A 23,094-nucleotide genomic window follows, 5' to 3' on the forward strand; every position below is an offset into this window, starting at 1 on the left:
AAATTGGTCAAAAGGTCTTGCAGAAAGCGAATTACAATTTCTATTATAAATACATTTTAATATGAACGTTATAAAAATAACGTTTAAATATTAAGAAATATAATTATAAAGAAAACTTGAAAGACTTAATCGCGTTAACGTGACGTCACTGAATAGCAACTCGGAGAAGTAGAAGCTGCTGGGGAAACTCCTACTTTCCGAGTAGGTTTTACAAGATGGATAGCCGTTGAAACTGACATTTCCTACTGGGAAGACAGAAAAGTCCCAGCTCCTACTTGGTCATGAAAGTAGCGTAAGCCGAATGAAGCAAATACGCACGCGCATAATGACGTTTGATGCTGATAGAGATTTTGCTAGCGGTATCGAAAGTCTTGCTATGTATTTTAGCCAAGCGTAGAGCAATAAACCGTCTTTGGTAGGACTCTGGAACCCAGAACATCGAATTCACAAACGAACCCGTCGTCACCAAAGGCCATATTTATTCCTGTCCCGTGCTGGTAAGATGTGTATGCCTAATCATGCCCAGTCATGCTACTAGCATCATTGCTGTTTAATTGTCTCGCAAAAACATTGTTTTGTCTATTGACGTGCTAACTAGCTAGCTTTAGGTTATTTGACAAGGCTTATTTACGGATGACACTAGGTACCTAAACGCTATTGAGCTTTACGAATAACGTTACAGGTAAGTTGCGTGTGCGGTCTCATTTTATTTTAGTAAGGTTTTTTTACGTTTAGCAGTAAGCATTATTAGCTAAGTAACCAGAAGGTTGACTTGTAGCCAGTAACCAACAAGCAACCTAGTGAGGTTTCAATCTAGTCTACTTCTTAACTCGTCATCATTTCTAACATTGTTCTGTGCAAATGCCTTTTAGTTATGTAACCTCTATTGTAAAAATAAATAAATAAACAAGAGGCAAGGCAATGTAGAAACCTAATAGCCGAATTAAAGCCATATTGTTTTATCATTGAAGCTACTGTATTAATACAGCGCCCTTAATTATTAGATAATTAACTAGATATCTTAGTCCACTATATATTTTTTCCTAGCTATTATCTAGCTATTATTTTTATTTTTTTCATTTATTTGAAGTTATCTTGGAAGTTGTAAGGATTAAAGGTTAGGCACTTGCCAAGTTAGAAAGTGATTTCTGATTACAAGTTAATGACCTACATTTTTACAGTTTACAAGTTAATAACCTACACGTTTACAGCCAAAAGGGCTGATCTACATAGTCTGAGGATATTCATTAAATCTTTAAACCTTTTTCTGAATGATTGATGAAATGGTTTTGTTGCCAGGTCATTTATTTAGGCCTGGGCATCAAGGCTGAGGATAGAAGGGGCCGCATGAGCTTAGTTTTCTGTTTCTGACAGACCAGAACCTAGGAAGTGTGATGTCCAAGAGGATGTGGCTGTAGCCTTGTCTTTCTGTACATAACTGGTCACATGCACACACCTCATACTGTTTCAGGGGAAATGGTTACTTCCTAGGGACCACACAGCCCCCACCCACCCCACCGTTGATATGCTATTGTACAGAATGAAATGTACAAGGAGTGGAAGTGAAAAGGTTTTGTGTTCTCTGTGAATTTTGGCAAGTGCACTATTGATTTCCTGGGAGTAAATGTTTTCCATATATATGCAACAAAGAAACATGATTTTAAAAGTGACGAGCAACAAAGCGAAATGAGTTTATAGTTTGTAAATATATATAGCATGGCAAATTGACATTCATTTGACTGATTGGAATGATTCCTTGCACCAGTCCTGTGGTGTATATGGTCTGACACATTTTTCAGTTCCGCGCTCACAACTTTCAAGTTCCTACCTGCTGTTAGTTCCCATTTACTGTTTGGGAACTAATAGCAGGTTGGAAGTGCCTCCTGGAGGACATGCTCACTTTGTCTCTCTTTCTTTCTTTCTCTCTCTCTCTCTCTCTCTCTCTCTCTCTCCCTCTCTCTCTGTCTGTCTGTCTATGACAAAATCCCTCATGCCCTGCTCATGCTGCTGATTGTTTCCCATACTAGTTTGTTCATTCTGTGTTCATTATAAGTGACTTAAAATTATTAGCTAGCTGCTTAAGTTTGAAAGTGAAGCTGGTTATTTACTTCTTACCATAAACTAGAGTACATAATTCATAGACATTTGAGGTAGCTCTTTCACTACTTGAACAAATTCAGAATTGCAACCAGAATGCTACTGTTTGTTGTCTGATAGTGTAACACAGTTGCTGTGAGAAATGTCTCTGGCAAATAAAAATGTATTAATTCTGGCAAATATAAAATTAACAAATTAACAAATATTTCTTATTCAAATAATATTCTCTGCTTGCAGTAAGAAAATAAAACAGCCATATAGTTACTGGTTAAAGTAACTATGAAATCAGTAACTGTAAATTCTAGAAAAAAATAGAATTACAAATACTATTTTTGTCTTTATTTAATTACAATTGCTAACATTTGTTCAATAAATTAACTATAAATGTTATCTCTATCCTGCTACTGAATTAAAGCAGCCCTAATTATTTACATAATTGGAAAATTAAAATTATGACTTATAAGCATTAACTAAAATGCTTTTTTCTTTTTCTTATTCTGCTAGATGGCTGGACAGAATAATCCACTATGGGAATACTTTACAGAGCCAGTACTATTAATATTTAATTTTTTGTTATACATTTTGCTATACACAATAAATGTTCATTTAGTTTCACCACTTTTCTGTATGTCTCAATTACTGTAATTAAATTTGAGTTACATTAGCCACACTTTCTAGATATTGGTATCGGACATTAAAAACCCTATATTAGTTGACCTCTACTGTGCACTTAAAGTTATGTACATGGAGAGAAAAATGAGTATTGAATTATCATATAAACTGACAGTTTCTGGACTAAAATAAATGTTTAAACAAATCTCATGTATGTATAATTGGTGTCATTTAGCATTTAAGCTTTTATTTTAGCCCTTTGCTGTGGTAACACATTTACAATAATCTGATGGTCCACTGATAATTTTCATGACATACACACACAAAAATAAGAGACCACTGCAAAATAATCACTTTCTTATGTATTGGTGAGATGAACAGTTTTCTCACCAAAACATTTTTTGTGATCTGCTGACAATATTTCTCCTAAATTCTAAATATAACTATTGTTACTTAGAGTGTATATTTAAAGGAAATGACAACGCATCAAAATAACCCAAGATCATGCAGTATTTGCAGAGCTTTAATAACTCAAATAAAACAAAATACAAATAATTTGTAAACAAATTGTGTTAATGCTTTGGCTAAATAACATTAAGAAATCAGTATTTGGTGGAGTAACCCCGATTTGCATGAGTTTTAGCATGCTCTCCACCAGTTTTTCACGTTGCTGTTGGGTAACTTTATACCACTCTTTTTTTACAAAAAAGCAAACAGCTCAGTTTGTGACCATCCATCTTCCTCTTGATGACATTCCAGAGGTTTTCAATAGGTTTCAAATATGGAGATTGGGAAGTGGTCTCCTTTTTTTCCAGAGCTGTGTATATATTACTGTAATAAACAATTAGTACTAGAAAGAGAAATTTATGTGGCAAACACAGACAAGTGGTGAGATATTAATAGTAAAACCTTCCAGTGTGCTTAAACTAAATATAAGCACTCTTGTAATGCTGCTACTAATCAAATCCTATTGTCCTTAATGGGCAGTTTAATCTTGCAAGGTCATACACATCACTTTATCTTTTTTCTCCTCCCAAAAAAGACATAGTGTAGGTGATGTACACTCCAGCAAGTCAGTAAAAATTAATTCTAAAGCATTATCATTGTAATTGATGAAATTGTTTTAAAACACACAATGTTTCTTTTTTGCCCAGAACTATTATGCTTGTGTAATCATTTATTTATTTATTATCCGTACAATGGAACATGGAGCTTGCATAGTATTTGGACCTTCTTTACCTCCTAATTAAAACAGTAAATTCTGGTGTAGAACATGCGATAGCAACTCCTGGAGTACATACGAGTATGAATACTTCATGTAATGTGAGTCAGTTTTACTTCCACAAGCTGAAACAAAAGAAAAATACTGGATATTGAGGCAATGTAGAGATGATAATACTCTTTATTATATGTGAATTGAGATTGAAATTAAGAAAACAACACATTGTGCTGTTTCTGTGATATTTCACTATATTTTACATTACACTATACTGCTATGACACTATTGCTGTTCACTACAATAGCTTAATAATTCCTTACAGTCCTGACTTATAACCTTGTTAATGTGTGATTTAAGTAATTGGAAAAAACAACTAAACACTAACGCTAATAGTTGCAGTTACACACAACTTCTTACAGCTTCTGGTATGTCTTTATTGTAATGACATAATGTGTACATGTGTTTCACACCGGACTTTGTGAGACTATGCTTTGGTGGACATCTGACCCTCTTAGAAAATGTTGTACATTCTAAAGTTAGGTGCACTTTAAAAGTGTAGGTCTATAAAGAAGTTTATTCTCTTGTAATAGAATTTTGTACTCTAGTAGTAATTTAATTATTTAAAAAGTTTTTAATGTGATCACAACAAAAACTAAACTAGACTGTATGTTTCAGCCATCAAAGAAATTAAACAGCCACGTAGGAAGACATATCCAGTTGTCATGCAAAGATGCTCCTCTGTTTCAGAAGTCAAATTATTGGTCTACATCAAGTTAAGAAAACAGCTAAGGATATTGCTTAAACCTCTAAAAAGTCCTGTCCAGTGCATTGTTACAACCTGGAAGGATTGTGGTAAACCATCATCTTTGAGGAAGAAATGCCATAAAATCATGAATGATCATGATCAGTGATCACTTAACCGTGAGATCTACTGTTGTTCTTTTCTTCAGCAAACGTTTATGTATAATAGTCAATGTAAGAGCAGAACATGCACTATGCGAAGAGAATTATATGCAGTAATGTTGATTATCTTATATTTGCAAGGGAGTGCATTAAAGACATACCCAAAATAACAAGATCGCTGCTCATGTGTCATTCTGACAACACACATAACCAAGGCATCTTTAGAAAACTGCCACTGTAGACCATGTAGGATGATGGCCAGTCACACCAGCCCAAAAGATGTGAAGGCAGAATTCTACACGATGCACTGTAATTTCAGGAACTTCACAGAAACATCAGGGTATACCAGTAGGAGTTTTGAGTAGAAGAGTGCACATAAACAGAGCTGCAGTCAGAAACAGTACTGAAATAAATAAATGTGTTTGAAAAAGCTGAGAGACTATTCTGAGAGAGAGAAAAAGTGTCTAAGAGTGATGAGCTACAGCATATTGCAGACCATGTTCTTGTATCAGCCATGATGTAATGAACCTACAGTCTTCATGCACACTGAAAGTGTCTGTCTTGTCAGGCTCATACAGGGACAGAGGCCTACATTTTTAGCAGATACCAGGAGGTATGAGTATATAAATTGGGGTCATGCTGACAAAGGTTAATTTAAAGCAGATCGATCATGTAGTAGTTGTGAGATGGCAGCAAAAGAATCAATAGCAAAATTCCTCTAGAGCCATTAGTAACCTATTGCCTAAATACTGCACTCCATCCCAGCATATTTGTTGATATTCATGACTAGCTTTTTGACCTTTTCATGACATGAAATCAAAATCTCAGGTAAAATGTAATAGCATCAGTTGACGTCGTTCCAGTGCATACTTGTTTTCTCGTCAGGCCTTTGTTTACTTCAGCACTGTTTCTGGCTGCAGTGCTGTTTCATTTGCACCTACTATGTTATTTGGAATTTAGACATACAGTACAGGCAAACACAAACAGGCGGTTCGGAGAGTAATAAAACACATAGTTATTATTGTTTTAAGGAAAAACCGAAAAAACGTGGTTCACATACGTGTATTGAACCGTGGAGGTCGTACCGGATGGTTCAATATTATATTGAGTATTGTGGCATCCCTAGTTAGTCCAATATTTTTGATCACATAAAAAATCGAAAGAAAGAAATTCAACAAATGGTTATTATCCAAGTTAACACACCTAGATGTAAATCTCAGGATATATAAGCTGAAATTCTGATGTCATCTCAAATTCAGCTTTTGATCTCACCCAAATGTCTTCAGTTTGCTTGCTGTTTCATTACTTATGGATTTGCATGATTATGCCAAAAATCATGTTTTTTTTTTTTGCCAATATTATCATGATTATTTAACACAAGGGCTCCTTGATTTTGGAAACAGCAAAGTATCTATTGATTATCTATTATCTCATTTTAAAAGTGGATTTCCTTGAACTTTAAATATAATTCAAAATGAAAATCAAATAAGTCTTTAAAAAATTTTTATATAAAAATTAAATTTTAATAAAAAAAAACATTTAATATACTTAAAGAATAAATTAAAATGAATTACATCAAATAAATTATATCAAATATGCTGTGCCTGCTAAAGTAATAGAAAATAAATGTTTTAAAAAAGATTTTCTCAGACAACATGGCAAGTGCTGGTATGGCTGCTCAATTTGGTAATGTAATCTCCCAAAAGGTCTGGTTTCTGAGAAGTGCAGGCAGGTCATAATTCACAGTTGCTTCCTTGCCAGATTGGAGAGCTGTGGGTAGTGCTTCCAGGATTCCCTCCACCACTCCAGTGGGTCCTCCTTAGCGTCTAGTATCTGTGCCTGGAGGAAGGACTGTAGCTCAAGAGCCTCATCCTGTTGCGGATCCAGGAGTTTTGCCTTTAGTGACTTTGAAGAAGCTGCTCTGGGCCGCTTTCTCCTTTTTTGTGCAGCTGCAGCAGCATTCTTTCTGTCATCAGCAGACATCACTGCTGTCTCAAGAGGGGCCTTCTCCTTGGAGAGGACATATAAAGAAATTAGGAATGACATGTTTAATCTGACTAAATGGTTAAAATTTATGACAATAATTACATTAAAACACTTTAAAAACACATTCATTCACTTAATTTGAATTAATTTCAAATCTGTCAGTGTTCGTTCGTTCATTCATTTATTCATTCATTCATTCATTCATTCATTCATTCATTCATTCATTCCAGGACATTCACAACCCTCTTCATCTCAGCTGTCAGTCTGGCTTCAGCTGAGTGAGTATGGAGGATCTGTTTAGAGATCAAACACGTATTTTCCAACATAAGCATGCTGTTTGTGCGCAACGAAGGCGCGCCTTGTTACCAGAATTTTGAAGTCCTCAGGTGGTCTTCTCAGTCCCTTGACCTTAATCCCATTAAAAACCTTTGGGAAATTCTAATCTTGAATCATAAGTTATGCAGGTCAAATTCAGTGAAGCTTACTAAAGTACTTGGCAAGAACGCACGACTTGTGCACAAAGCTCATTCAGTCAATGCCCAGGAGAATGGCTGCTCTAATCAAAACAAGGGAGGACCAACAAAATATTAATATATAAAAATATTACATTGTATTCATAATAATTATTATTGTTTAATATAATGGTTTATTTATTCTGAGCTTTTCGATGCATTTTTGCATATTAGAATAACACCCATATTTTGTGATATGCTGCTGTTTGCTTATTTTGCAAAATTATTTCGTCAGTTAATTATATTAACCAAGGTTAGTGTTTTCTGCTTCCCAATATACACCGATCAGGCATAACAATATGACCACCTGGCTAATATTGTGTCGGTCCCCCTTTTGCTGCCTAAACAGCCCTGACCCATCGATGCATGGACTTCACTAGATCCCTGAAGGTGTGCTGTGGTATCTGGTACAAAAATGTTGGTAACAGATCCTTTAAGTCCTGTAACTTATGGGACTTAAAGGATACTTTTGATATATACTGACCACTGCAGAACGGGAACACCCCACAAGAGCTGCAGTTTTGGGAATGCTCTGATCATCACAATTTGGCCCTTGTCAAACTCGCTCAGATCCTTACGCTTGCCCATTTTTCCTGCATCTAACAAATCAACATTGAGGACAAAATGTTTACCTGCTGCCTAATATATCTCACCTACTAACAGATGCCATGATGGGTTAGATAATTAGTGGTGTTCACTTAATCTGTCAGTGATCATAATGTTATAGCTGATGTATCCAGATCATGCCAGAACATCGTTACAAAAACATTGTTAGCTACCATTGTGCTAGTTGTTATGGCCTAAGATTGAGCAAAAAATGTTATTTCTAGTCATTGAATGATTGTATAGCCCAGTTAGACCACAGTGTCAACTTTTTTTTGTTGTTGTTTTATACCCTCTTCAGTGTTTTCTGTCCTGTGGCTAAGCTAAAAGATGGTGAAGCCAGACATTCACACTCTGGCCCACCACCTGAAACAGGAGAGACTATACGTGGCTTCAGAGAAACAGCTTATTCAGCGGCTCAACTGTGAAGTACTAAAGACTGCAGAAAGGCTCTACCGTACAGCCTGGATAGCCAAACAACAGAGGATTAACCTTGATCGCCTTATTCTCACCAGGTAACTTCATCAGGAATACAGTGAAACCTTGACTTACGAGTGACTCAACTTACGAGTTTTCCGAGGTATGAGCCGTCGCTCGGTCGATTTTTTGCTTTAAGATACGAGCCGAGATCTGAGTTACGAGCGAGTGAGCTTACACCACCCGCCACTAGGTAGCCCAGCGAGCGGTCAGTTCACGTGGTTATCTCCAGGTCGTGCGTTGGCGCTGTGTAACGACACTTCCTCACTCATTTTCCAAACATTTTGAAAGGGTGGAAGAAACAAACCTCCTTGGACAGGTTTTTATGCAAGTGAAAGCGAGGAAAGTGTGGAGAAAAAGGCAAAAGTCAGTGAAGATGATTAAGTGAAAAAATTTTTAAAAAAAAATAAAGTAGCAATTAAGTTTAATGATAGTGTAGCATAAGTGTGTAAGTTAAATTTAGCAATTAATTGTAGCATTAAGTGTGTAGCGAGTAAGTTAAGTGATAGAGCACGAAATGAAAACTCCGCCACCCTCCTCCGCCAATCTCCTCCACCTCCACCAGCATCTTCGTCTGATCTTCAACGTAAATACACTTAATAAAACCAGTTTTATTTCTTTACATTCTCTTTTATTATGTATTATTATTGTTTTATACATTTGTTATTTATAAAGTACATTTTTCTTATTTAAAAAACACGTAACAAAAAAAATTGGTGTGGTTTTTGGTGGGCTGGAACGGATTAATAGCATTTCAATTCATTTTAATGGAGAAATTTGATTTGATATATGAGCAAATTGAGTTACGAGCTCGGTCACAGAACGAATTAAACTCGTAAGTCAAGGTGTTACTGTACTTTGTAACAGTGCATTGTTGAGTGACTGGAAATGTATAATGATCTATGAATTATTATTGTATTGTATGCACAAGATGGTTGGCACAGGTATCCTGTGGGAGAGAAAGAAACATAAAATATCACCCCTTTAAAAAAAAAAAAAAAAAAAACTTTGCAGGAAGACTGCAACTAAATAGCTGCTTATTTATGTGCTATTTTAGATAGCTATTGAGTACCAGCATTAAACGGTTTACTTATTACAGTTTTTGGATTTTAAAAACCTGTAATGTAGGCTTTAAAACTACCAAAGGTCTGTCTTGCAGATTTGAGAACTGTTTGATGCACAAAACACTGGAAAGGGGCAGGGGTTTATCGAGTTCATTTGATATTTTTAATTTTGTACATATTCTATGAACTGAGCTCTAAGATGCTGTCACCATAGTTTCCAAGTGGTTCTATCCACAGCAGTCCCATACATCTCCAGGTAGCCATCCTCAACAGCAGTGAGCACACAAAGTGATGAGACTCCAATCAGAAGTAGGGCATCAGGATGGATCAGGCAGGTCTAGAGAGAAAAAGCAGCCACACTGGGCACTCAGGAATAGCATGTGTAACTCAGCAGAGAGAGAAAGGTGGAGAGAAACAAAATGTGATAATGTGTTGGTTAAAGACAATGTATATTATGTGCAAAGTGCAGGCAGGGATTCTGGCAAAACTAGATATGGCAGCATAACTACAAGGGAGAGCCAGAAAGTGAGGCAGACTTGAAGCAACAGCATCCAAACATCCCAGTTCACCAAAACACTCTGTGTCCATGAATCCCCTAAATATGCCCCTTTACATAAGAAAAACTTTTTATAAGTATCTTGACTGAACAAATGTATTTTCAGCCTGGGCTAAACATTGAGAATGTATCTGAGATTTGAACACTAATTGGAAGGCTGTTCCATAACTTTGCAAGAAAAAAGCTCTGCCCCCTGCTGTAGCCTTAACTATTTGAGTTACTAACAAATAAACTGTACCTTTTGATTGAAGTAGACATGGCAAATCATTAAAAAAAAAAAAGTTTGGTCAGGTACGCTCTGTGGCACTACTAGACGATTCAGTGCTTTATAGGTCAGTAGTAAGATTTTATAATTGATGCAAATTTTGACTGGGAGACAATGCAGTATAGGTAAGATAGGAGTTGATGTGTTCATATCTTCTGGTTCTAGTTAGGACTCTAGCTGCTGCACTAAAGCTTGCTTATGCACCTACTGGAACATTCAGACAGTAAGGCATTACAGTAATTCAAACAAGAGAAAGCAAAAGCATGAACTATTTCTGCATCATGTAGTGTCATGATATTTCTTATCTTAGCAATATTTCTGAGATGAAAGAAGGCTATCCTAGTGATATCTACATGAGCTTCAAATGAAAGACTGGGGTTAATAATCTTACTGCTGTAAATGAGGAAAGAAAAAAACATCCAGAGTTACTCTGTACTCAGCAAGCTTACGTCTGGCTGCATGTTGTTCTACTACAATCAATTCTGCCTTGGTAGAATTAAGCATGAGGAAGTTAATAAGCATCCACTGTCTAGCGTCCTTTAGACATTAAACACATTCTTCAATCTTATTAAACTGGTGCCCCTCATATGACTTTGCTGAAGCATGACTGTGTGTCGTCTGCATAACATTGAAAGTTAAAAGCATGTTGTACAAATAATTGTACCAAGAGTTAGCATATAGAAGCAGAAACGCAGTGGGTCTCAAATAGTACCTTGTGGAACACTGAACATAACCTTAGTATATAAAGAGAAGTCACCTGTTTTATTTACAAACTGATACAGATTGGTCAAATTGGACCTAAGCCTGGAGAGGGCTGTTCCCTTAACTCCATTTTCTAGCCTATCAAGTAGAATAGTATGATCAGTGTCAATAGCAACACAGTGTCAGTAGCTACAGGCCAAGCAACACCTGCAGGGAGATACAACTCTGATAAGAGGCCTGTAGTATGGTCATTTACCACTTTAACCAGTGCTTTCTCTGTGCTATGATAAGACCTAATTCCTGACTAATACATTTCTTGAATGTTATTCCTATGTAGATATGAGCATAGCTGTTGTACTACAACCTCATGGTCTGTCCTGTTATTTCTTACATGAAGTTTTATACGTTTGCATGTGATGTCTGTATAATACACAGTCATAAAATCACAATACCAGCTGTTCAAAACATCAGATGTAAATGGCAACTGAAGCTTTTGGCTTTCCTGTGTTTGACTGAATGTCTGAAAGCCAATTATTTTAGAATCACAATTGCTGTTCTGTGCTATGACTTAGTATTATCTAACTAGGTTACTGGCTATTTAAACCTGTCCTTCATGAAATTGATAAAGTAGACAGGTACCAAAGAAAACACCCTGCTTTGCAGCTGCCCCTGAACCACTGCACCAACCCAAAGTTCTAAGCCAGGCTCTGAACTTTTAGTGTAAGTGAATGGGAGTTTTAGAGATTTAACATAGTCTGCGATAGGGAAAGTTTTAACAAACACACCTTTTCATTCTGAACATTTTGAAGGACTCTGCTGAATTGGTTGCAGTAGCTTGAAAGGTCAATGAGTTATAACAGTTAGGAACTTTTGGTATGTTGTGGTAGTTTTATTATTACACATATTTTGTGGAATAATAAAATATTTCGTGCCGGTGATGTCAGTAGAATACCCATGGTGAAATTCTTCACATTCAGCGGATGGATGGATGGATGGATGTTTATTGTCATTGCAAAGTACAGGTACATAGCAATGAAATGCCGTTTAGCATCTACCAGAAGTGCAAATAGTAGAAATTGTAGAAGTGCAGATAAAGATGTTTAATTATATATTGTGCAAGAATGTGTGCATTATGTACATTGTAGGTACAGCAGTAACAGAAATAATATAGTTATGTCACATGTTGCATTAACCTTGTGATTCCACTTATTGTGCATGTGATGTCATCTGACATGCATGAATATTAATGGATGAAGAGAAAGTAGTAATAATAGAATGACCAAAGGAGTGAAAGAGTAATATAGGTAGACTGATATAAAGATATATTGCAGAGTGAAATAAATGGATACTTGGGTTGCATACTTTGTTACACCACTAATATTATTATTATTATTATTATTAAATAAAATTATTAGTAGTATTATAAAAAATTTAGCTCTCAATAGTGATCCTTTGCTGCACAAGCACCCCTATAATAATAATAAAACTAATAATAATAATACAATTAAACAACACAATATCTTTGTTGAGCCAGCATAATAGTTACTTGTAGTCTTAGTGTGAATCACTGCATTTCTTTTTACAGTGCTGAGGCATCCCCAGCCGAATGCTGCTTGCATGCTAAGGTCTTGGAGAGTACACAGTTTGTTGATGGCTACAAGACACTGGGATTTCAGGAGAGTATCTATGGAGAGTTTCTTGGCCGGCTGAGGGAAAATCCACGCCTGGTGGCCTCGTGTCTGGTTACTGGAGAGAAGATTAACCAAGAACATACACAAGGAGTGATCCACACTGTTTTTACCTCACTTTATGGCAACTGCATCATGCAAGAGGATGAAATCTACCTATTACAAGTACATAAACAGCCAGACACTCACCTGAATCACATTTACTATAGAAATAATGTTAACAGTATAAAATAGAAACTGACTGGTCATTGCTGTTTTTTTAAATTTATAACAGTCTCCTGTTTAACTTTTAGGTTCTGCGTTACCTAGTTGAGTTCGAGCTTAAGGAGAGTGATAATCCACGACGTCTGCTACGTCGGGGGACATGTGCTTTTAGTATCCTGTTTAAACTATTCTCCGAGGGCCTGTATTCTGCCAAGCTGTTCCTCACTGCCACCTTACATGAGCCCATTATGCAGCTACTGGTGGAGGATGAAGACCACCTAGAGACTGATCCAGCCAAAGTGACTGAAAGGTTCACACCAACACAACAAGAGCGCCTGTTTGGGGAGAAGGGCTCAGATTCTTACTCTAAAAAGGTTCAGGCAGTTGTAGAGTCCAACCAAGCCAAGCTTGTGGCTCTTGTTAATTCATTTATTGGCTATTTGAAGCAAAATACCTATTGCTTCCCTCAAAGCTTGCGCTGGATTGTATCACAGATGTACAAGTCACTGGTGCAAGTAGAGGGGCTGGAGGTTGGGGAGGTGAGAACCATGTGCACAGACCTGTTGCTAACATGTTTCATCTGCCCAGCTATTGTCAACCCTGAACAGTATGGAATCATCTCAGATGCTCCTATTAATGAAGTGGCACGATTTAACCTAATGCAGGTAGGATTTATCATGATATTGTCATATAGCATAAGCAGGTCAAGACTCTAGGTATGCTGACAATGCATTCAAAAATTATTTTCTTTAAGTAAAGAAACATTTGCTAAGTTTTATATTCTCCTTTTATCAGTTCTTCTACAGACCTACCAACCTTCATGCATTTTGTGTGGAAATGTGACATTTTAACCTTGGTATATGCTGCTGTAGGTTATCACTCAAAAATCTGAAAAAAAGGGCCTAAAAAGAGTCTTCTTTTTCCCCCCTATTGAAATGAGGTTTTCCTGGTTAAACAAATGACTGACATGGAGAAATCACTTTTTGTCACAGTGAATTGAGAGCAATTTTTAGATTATTATTTAATCCATCAATGTATATTCTACATAAATAACAATGTTATGGAAAATTGGGGGAAAAGATTAAATGGGCCTAAGTGTGAACACATTAATAATTAATTTTAACCATAGTGATGCGTTACATACCTGTCCAAAAGTTTTAGAACAGAAACGGCATTTAAGTTTTTGTTATACAGTAAAGACATTTGGGTTTAAGATCAAAGCATGAATATTATGCAGTAAATCAGAATGTCAGATGTCTGATATTTTCATCTTGATGTGCACCTTTGTTGCCAGAACACCCAAATTTTAGGCAAGTTAAAGTATTGGAGCAAAGAGTCTAAAATTCTAGGAGAGAGATGGATTGAGTTGACTCTTGTTTGTAGTTTGTCTGTGTGATTCAAATGAAACTGAATTTCACTGCAACCCAGTAAAGTAAGGAAATCTGACACATTTTCCAACATAACAGAAGGCATTTTATAGCAAGGATTGCAACTGGAGCCAGCAGAGCTAGGTGTTTCAAAACATGAAGCAGGCATTTATCATGAGATTTGGGCAGTTTAGTAATGAACAGACTGTATGCAGTCTACTAGAAGGCAAAGTCTCCTTTGTGAAGAATTTTGACTGATGAGAACCTGCAGGTAGCAGTACAGGACGAGTTTGTTTCCCTGAATAATCTTAATAGTGAGTGTTATCCCATTGCTACGCCTTTATTGCAGCTTCAACTGTCTGACTTTCCCTTCAAGTTTAGTGGATTTGGTTGTTATATTTAGAGAGCAATGTAACTAGGATTCTGCCTTCTCCTTTTTTGCTAATTCCTTCCCCTTACAGATTCAAATTCTGAATTTATGAGACGATATAATTTGCCAAATGTTTGTGCCTGTTTCTGCCTAAATGTTTTTCTCACCTCTGTTGACCAAAATATTACCCTTTTATGGAATTTGAGAGTGCTTCAGTCATTGTTTTATATTCATAACATTTTGTTTTGGGTTGGCTTTTTGGACTCCTGTATTTTGGAGGCCCAGTCATGTACTTAATCATTATTGGCTTTTCTTACTTTCTTGTTACCTATTTATGCCTCTGCTTTCACAAATATCCCAGTAGTATTCACCATTCTTAGGATCACTCATTGTGTCCTACCACATATTTTATGGTTATTCAGAACTATGTACTGTTTAGGCACTGCGCACACTGTATTTTCCAAAATTACCCTACTCTTCCTCCCAAGCCACCATGTGAGGCTATGATGGAAAAGCATACAGATACATTTCAGTTAATTGAGTTAATGTTAAAATCCAACAATGACGATATCAGACTTCCCCTTGCAGTTATTATGTCCAGCATACCTCCTAGACAGATGGCAATATTTTATAGCTTTCTTCATCTTGGGAAACTTTTCATCTAACTCTTTCTTTCTTTCTTTCTTTCTTTCTTTCTTTCTTTCTTTCTTTCTTTCTTTCTTTCTTTCTTTCTTTGGACATGGGGTGATTTAGGGTTTTATTAGTGGAAATAGTGGGAGATAATAGGGTATTGTCTAAAATGCTAATACTTCTGATTTTCTGGGTTTGTTTAAAGTATTGCTTTATTTAAGATTGTCTCATGTTTCTTACCTTACAGCATTTTTCCCTTAAAAATAGGAACATAAAAATAGGAACAACTGTAAATATGCTCATTCATGCTTATTCTGCTTAACATTATCTAGTAGGCAGTTTTGTGGGTGGAAACCGATTATTAATAAGAGGGCTTCATGGTGAAAGTTTTGAGTTAACAGGATAGCTTTTTCCATTGCAAAACAAAAACTGATCCAGGATATGACTCTTTTTTTTTTTTTTTTTTTTTTTTTTTTCCCCCCCTCAATTAAATTTGAATAAACATACAGTGCACCTGCAAAGTATTTACAGCTCTTAACTTTTTCCACATTTTGTTATGTTACAGGCTTATTCCAAAATGGATTACATTTATTATTTGCCTTAAAATTCTATAAACAATACTTCAACATGACAATGTGAAATAAGTTTGTTTGAAATATTTGCAAATTTATTAAAAATAAAAAATGAAAAAATCACGTGTATGTAAGTATTCACAGCCTTTGCTATGACACTCAAAAGCTCAGGTGCATCCTGTTTCCACTGATCATCCTTGAGATGTTTCTAAAACTTGATTGGAGTACACCTGTGGTAAACTCAGTTGATTGGACATGATTTAGAAATGTACACACAGGTCTATATAAGGTCCCACAGTTAACAGTGCATGTCAGAGCAAAAACAAAGCCATGAAGTCCAAGGAATTGTCTGTAGACCCCGGAGACAGGATTGTATTGAGGCACAGATCTGGGGAAGGGTACAGAAAAATTTCTGCAGCGTTGAAGGTCCCAATGAGCACAGTGGCCTCCATCATCCGTAAATGGATTGGAACCACCAGGACTCTTCCTAGAGTGGGCCGCTCGGGCAAACTGAGTGATCAGGGGAGAATGGCCTTAGTCAGGGAGCTGACCAAGAACCTGATGGTCACTCTGAAAGAGCTACAGCTTTTCTCTGTGGGGAGAGGAGAACCTTCCAGAAGAACGGCCATCTCTGCAGCACTCCAAAAATCAGGCCTGTATGGTAGAGTGGACAGTTCGCCTGGAGTTTGAAAAAAGGCACCTGAAGGAGACTCGGACCATAGAGAAACAACAATTGTCTGGGGGAAACCTAGCACCCCTCATCACGTGGCCAATACCATCCCTACAGTGAAGTATGGTGGTGGCAACATCATGCTGTGGGGATGTTTTTCAGCGGCAGGAACTGGGAGACAAGTCAGGATGGAGGGAAAGAAGAATGCAGCAATGTACAGAGACCTGATGAAAACCTGGTCCAGAGCGCCCTGGAATGCTGAATGGGAGAAATTGCTCAAAAATAGGTGTGCCAAGCTTGTAGCATCATAATCAAAAAAAAAAAAAACTTAAGGTTGTAATTGGTGCCAGTGGTGCTTCAACAAAGTATTGAGCAATGGCTGTGAATACTTATGTGCAGGTGTTTTTTGTTTGTAATAATACAAACAAAAAACAAATAAAATAAATTTGCAAAGATTTCAAACAAACTTCTTTCACATTGTCATTATGGGGTATTCTTTGTATAATTTTGAGGAAAATATTAAGTATTAAGTATTTTCTTTCATGGCCGGGTTACATATGGTTGGGATTTTTGCATAAGTGAAATCACAATAATTTTGAATCATAATCACAATTATTTTGAATCACAGGTGGGGCAGTTGCTACATCAGTTAGCAATGGCTGACACAGATGATGGAGATCCTCGACGGAAAAGCAATTTGTCAAAGTTTGACAAAGTATGTCTGTATTTGTATGTTTATGAATCATAGACCAGTTAATTTACACTTATGTCGTTTTAAGTTGTTTCATGTAATATATTGTGGTGGTTTCACTGCTTAACTGTTGGGTTTGTCTCCTTAGAGTTGTGTTGCTGCATTTTTGGATGTAATGATTGGTGGAAGAACTGTGGAGACCCCCCCTATGTCTTCAATGAACCTTTTAGAGGGTCTCACACGAACAGTAGTTTATATCACAAACAATCAGCTTCTGTCTTTGGTAATAATAATTCATATTTAGTAGGCTATAGTTAGGCTTATGCAATCATTTTTTCATTCACTTTTTATCATTGCTATTAACATTAGATAAGCGACAGATTTGATACTTTTAAGCCAGTTTAATATTTTTATGTCCACAATTACCTTTCTTTCTCTCTCGAGTATGCACTGAGGTTAAAGGATAATGTGTTGATTAGCTCATTTCAAGTTTTACTGAATGTTTTTCATTCATTGAAACATTTTCAGTAATTACTCATACTAGCATATGCAGATTTTTTATTTTGGATATTCTGCATGAAATGCTTAAAGGTAGTTAGACGTGGTAATGTCATAATTGGAGTACACAACATTGGACATTGTGAAAGTCATATGGTGAAGGGATAATAAAATCATTAAATCGCACAAGCCAAAGTTGTAATAATATTACTGATTACACTCACACCCTTTCTGGCTTACTACTTTTTTTTTACTATAAGTATTTGCTCTGTTCAGGTGGACTTTGTGCGCAGTGTTACTGCTGCAGACCAACTCAGAGAGGAAGATCATTTAGCTCTGGAGACTCTGCTAGCCAATGTACCTCACTCCCAGGCAGTCAAGAGCAACAGTTTGGAGCTCACACCTCAGCTTTCCCCAGCTACTACACCTGCAAACAGGAGGAACAGACTGCCCCTAGGTATTTGCACAATTTCATTTTTGCTACAGCTTAGTAATGAAAGATGTAGTATTTACTCTCATCAGAGAGGATCATTATGGTGGCTGAGAAGTGTAAAACAAAATAATGAATCCATAAACAAAATAAATTAGAAAACATGACATGTCTAAATGACCATTCAGACAAACCGGAAAAGGTAGGTATAGTTTGCGAATGAAGTTCTTACCTCTGTTTGGATGAGACATCTGTCACTCAAGACATACAAGAAGTAGGAAATTGTGTATCTAACTTTATTTCTTGTACATTGTGTGAAGTTCTGAGTTCACTTTAAACCCTTTTTTGATAGTGCAACTTTAACTCTAAGAAAATAACAAAAATGTCCATTGGCAATCAAGGAGAAAATGGAATTCATTCAACACTACTTTGAGGAATGACATTCATGTACCGGTATTTTTGGATATGATCATGACATTAATTTACTATCTCTAAAAACACACCTGAAGAATGCAGTTGCGTTCAGAAGACAAAACTATTACAGATTAAACAATGTAAGGAATGCTATTAGAGCAGAACTGGGTTCATACACTCACAAATCCACTTTCTTCTACTGTGGCGTACTGTACTTTTTGTTTGACAGATGTCTCTTCCAATCAGTAGTAAGAATTCCATTCTCAAACTATACCTTTAATTTCTAGTTTGTCTGAATTGTCGTTGTGCTTTTGGATTCGTTATTTTGTTTTCGGATTTGTTATGCACCTCTTGGCCAATGTAGATAATGGCCGCACTGATTAAAATTAAAGGAAGCCTACTGTAAATCTATCAGTGATTCCTAATCCTATCATAAATTGTCTCATAACTATTTTGAGTTCATTAATGTGAAATAATGTCTATCAGTGTGTATTTGACTTGGCCAACCATAGTTGGGTGTAATGCCATCTAGTTTAAAACTTTTCTTGCTCCCTGGAACCGGGACCGCATACATAGTAAATATACACCAATCAGCAATAACTTTGAGCACTGACAGGTGAAGTGAATAACAATGATTTTCTCCTCATCATGCCACATGGTAGTGGGTGGGATATATTAGGTAGCATGTAAACATTTTGTCCTCAAAATTGATAGGTTAGAAGCAGGAAAAATGGACAAGCGTAAGGATTTGAGTGAGTTTGACAAGGGACAGGTTCAGGGCATCTCCAAAACTGCAGTTATTGTCGGGTGTTCCCGGTCCGCAGTGGTCAGTATCTAACAAAAGTGGTCCATTGAAGCAACAGTGCTGAACTGGCGACAGGGTCATGGATGGCCAAGGCTCATTGATGCAGGTGGGGAGCAAAGGTTGGCCTGTGTGGTCCAATCTAATGGATGGGCTACTGTTGCTCAAATTGCTGAAGTTAATGCTGGTTCTTATAGAAAGGTGTCAGAATACACAGTGCATAGCAGTTTGTTGCAGATGAGGCTGCATAGCCACAAACCAGTCAGGGAGCCCATGCTGTCCCCTGTGCACCGCCGAAAGCACCAATATTGAGTACGTGACCATCAGAACCGGACCACTGAGCAATGGAAGAAGGTGGCCTGGTCTGATGAATCATGTTTTCTTTTACATCCTTTGGATGACCGGGTGCATGTGCGCCGCTTACCTGGGGAACACATGGCACCAGGATGATAGGTGTATGCTGTTATATATCTTTATATTACCGTTATTATTATTTCCTGTTACAGCAACCTACAAGGAACTCTCACTAATAAACCAGTTCCTACTTGGATAATTAGACATCTCAAACTTGTATTCTACCTTTATTTGGAGTTTACCCTCACCCAATGGCCCTAGATTCCTAGATTTCACCATCTATTTTGCAAACTGCTTAAGACTTGGCTTTCCACTGAGCACTGAGAGCACTGAGATTTGCTGGCGCTCTTGCTTTAAACACGGCAATTACATCTTGGATACAGGATACATTCCCAGCATTTGGATATTGGCTTGTTGTGTGGATTATATCTCATACAGGAAAACGCCTAAAGCAGCGTGTGATTGGTTGCATCATTATATGCTATAATGCCAGCTATGTGTTTGAGCACATAGTTTGCCTTATTAAACACCTGCTTCACTAACCAATAAGGCACCATGTATCTCCAGTATATTTATAAAAACTACTTGACTTGACCACAGCTTTGTGTGTGACTGAAATTGGCCAACAGTCTAACAACTGTGTTCTGAATGACCTGCTGACAATCGTTTTGGTTTACTGTCCAACAAAACAAACAGCTGTTTTTATCTGTAAATCCTTTCTGCTACTGTACCAAGTACTGCTAACTTATTTCTACATGAATTTGACCTGAAATGTGATGAGATCTGTTATCATCTAAGTCCTTACACTAGATTAAGAGAACCCAGTCACTTCATAAGAAGAGAGACCATTCCTTCAACCACACAATGTTTGTAACTAGTGGTCAGTCCTGCTGCTTGGAGGACCCAAGGTAACAAAGCATCCCTTTGTGATCTTCCCTTATCCTGCCCTGTGGTTCAGTCTCAATTGAAATGAATTGTTTGTTGATTACTGTTGATCATGCATATCATAACATAGTCTTATATTGGCTTGGAAATACCACCTGAGATGCTGTCTGGTCTTCTGCACATCATGCTCAGACATGCAGTGCTTATAGCGCTGTTAGCATCACTAACACTGATTGCACTGTTGGCACCATTTGGGCCATTACCACTGTTAGCTGCAGCCTTGATGCAAGCTCTGCCAGAGAAACATCTGCATTCACTGTTCTGGAGAATGGGGGGTTTTATAAACTGGAATCATTCTCACTCCCTGCCACAGGTTCCTAGAGCCTTTACATTCGACTTATACATACTGTAAGTATGTAATATAATAATATTCAGATCGGGTGACTATACAGGCTGTGGGAGATGTTCAAATTCACTTTCATGTTCATCAAAATACACTGTCACCAGTCGTGTGATGTGTATTGGTGCATTATCATGATTCACAGCTTCACCTTCGGGGTGCAATATTTGAACCATTGGGTGCACATGGTCCTCCACAATGGTTCAGTAGTAGTAGCAGTCACATGCTAGCACAAGTTGTGGACCTAGGGAATGCCATGATGATACAGCCTAAAATATCACTGATTCACCACATGCCAAACCCAACACTATGCTGGTATTAAGAATTGTTTGTATGCACCAGGTTTCATGAAATTGGGCCAGTTGTGGGCACTATACAATTTAATAAAAACATTCATTTCCTTGTTAAAATATATTAAGTTATGGGCCAAGCCTTGAAAATGTGTGTGTTTTATCTTTGCATATGCGTGTGTGCTTGTGTTTCTGTGTTTTTTCCTCATTTGCTTCAACTTAGTCTGTTAAACAAAGCTTAGCTTTTCAATTAATTTAGAATCATCTCTGGGTAGGAGTGTACTTTCAGCATAAGAATTTCATTGCATATAGATTCTCAATGCACATGACAATAAACTTGAAACCTCTTTGTACTTTTATTATGCCTCATTAAATGTGGTTTGTTGTTAGTTTAAATATCTACTTACTACACTAAAGAGCCACCGATATGCCTATTTGCCAATAGCAACCCGTAGCCGCTCCCGCTCCAACATCACTCAGGACAATGAGGCGGACGCCACCTATCAGGACCCCCAGCAGGAAGTCATGCCTGAGGAGGTGCTTGTCATCTCATTAGGAACTTCCTCTCAGACTATGCCTGGAATGATGCCTGAAAATGAGGTAACAAAGTCCATACATGCTCTTATCCAGAGAAACTTACAATTTATCTCACTTTATACAATTGAGGGTTAAGGGCCTTGCTCAGGGGTCAGCAGTGGCAGCTTGGTGGACCTGGTATTCGAACTGACAAGCCTCTGATCAATAGTCCAACTCCTTAACCATGAAGCTACCACATCCCCTATATTATACATATCTACATACATGCATGCATGCATACATACATATTGTTAATAATCTACTTTTTCTTTAATTTTTTTCATGTTTTCTAAATGGGGAAGGCAGTATGTGTCCCCCAGTAAAATTTCTGAAACAGTTTTTCTTCAACAGCTTCCTTTATGTTTGGTGTATGTTTTAAGGGTAGTTCTGCTGTACAAATAACGAAACAATAACGAATTGACTTTTTTTTTTACATTGACATTTGTTTCACACTTTTTTTCCTGAGGTGTTGGCTGATTTTAAAGAGATGACCAATTTGATGTATATAAATAGTTGAAATTGTGATTTATTGAATAATCTGAAATAAATGCCGGACCGGTCTTGCCTGTGATTAAAAATCCTGTGTTGCACCCTGCCTGTCTTTAAAAAATACTTAAAAAGAAAAGAAGCTTTAACAAAGACTCACACGTACACTCTTGCTGTAAATTTAGGTTGCTTCACTTGGCAATCCATGCTCAGAATGTCTCTCTGCAAGACACAACCCATAATAAAAGGAGTTCGATCTATAAGCAATAACTAAACTGGGCAAGCAAAATCAACTGATAAGCCATTTACCACTTTCACCACTTTACAGCACTTCTAAAATGGTTCGCCTCTGCTCAAAACTTCATGTTCCAAACCTTGAAGGTATACCTGTTTAACTTTAGATGTTCCTTTTAGATTGTTAAATTTCATTTGTTTGTTTCACCTTGTTGTAAGCACCAACGTCCATTAGTAATTACTTTGTTAATTATGCTGTTATGATTGGCTCTAATGTGGATGAGATCTTATCATGATCAGTTTAGATTTCTACCACTAGAGGATAAGAGTGTATGTGCACAGTATACAGTGGCTATACACACCCTGTATAATGGCAGTATTTTGTGATTAAAATTAAATCAAGATAATTTTAATAATAATCACATGATTTTTATTGTTTGATACATCACAAAAACCTGCCATTTTAACAGGGTTGTATAGACTTTGTATATCCACTATATACATGGTTAAGACACAAAACTAAATGGTCTAAATGAA

At 37.0% G+C, this 23,094-nt stretch overlaps 1 protein-coding gene across 2 annotated transcripts in view; it reads left to right on the forward strand.

The window, feature by feature from the left end:
- The first annotated feature begins 312 nt into the window (after positions 1-312).
- gapvd1 (GTPase activating protein and VPS9 domains 1) overlaps positions 313-23,094 on the forward strand; it is a 60,214-nt gene continuing 37,432 nt past the window's right edge. Inside the window, exons 1-8 of one of the 2 annotated variants that reach the window (XM_058389762.1) lie at positions 313-497; positions 8,234-8,447; positions 12,582-12,849; positions 12,978-13,553; positions 17,126-17,212; positions 17,337-17,471; positions 17,963-18,143; positions 21,707-21,861. In XM_058389762.1, coding sequence (XP_058245745.1) covers positions 8,263-8,447; positions 12,582-12,849; positions 12,978-13,553; positions 17,126-17,212; positions 17,337-17,471; positions 17,963-18,143; positions 21,707-21,861 — 1,587 coding nt within the window. In that variant the 5' untranslated portion in view covers positions 313-497; positions 8,234-8,262. The remainder of the gene's footprint in view (positions 498-8,233; positions 8,448-12,581; positions 12,850-12,977; positions 13,554-17,125; positions 17,213-17,336; positions 17,472-17,962; positions 18,144-21,706; positions 21,862-23,094) is intronic. The other variant, XM_058389763.1, reaches the window with a different exon arrangement.

Source organism: Hemibagrus wyckioides, linkage group LG05 (genome assembly GCF_019097595.1).
Source record: "Hemibagrus wyckioides isolate EC202008001 linkage group LG05, SWU_Hwy_1.0, whole genome shotgun sequence".
In the NCBI taxonomy this organism is placed as follows: Eukaryota; Metazoa; Chordata; class Actinopteri; order Siluriformes; family Bagridae; genus Hemibagrus; species Hemibagrus wyckioides.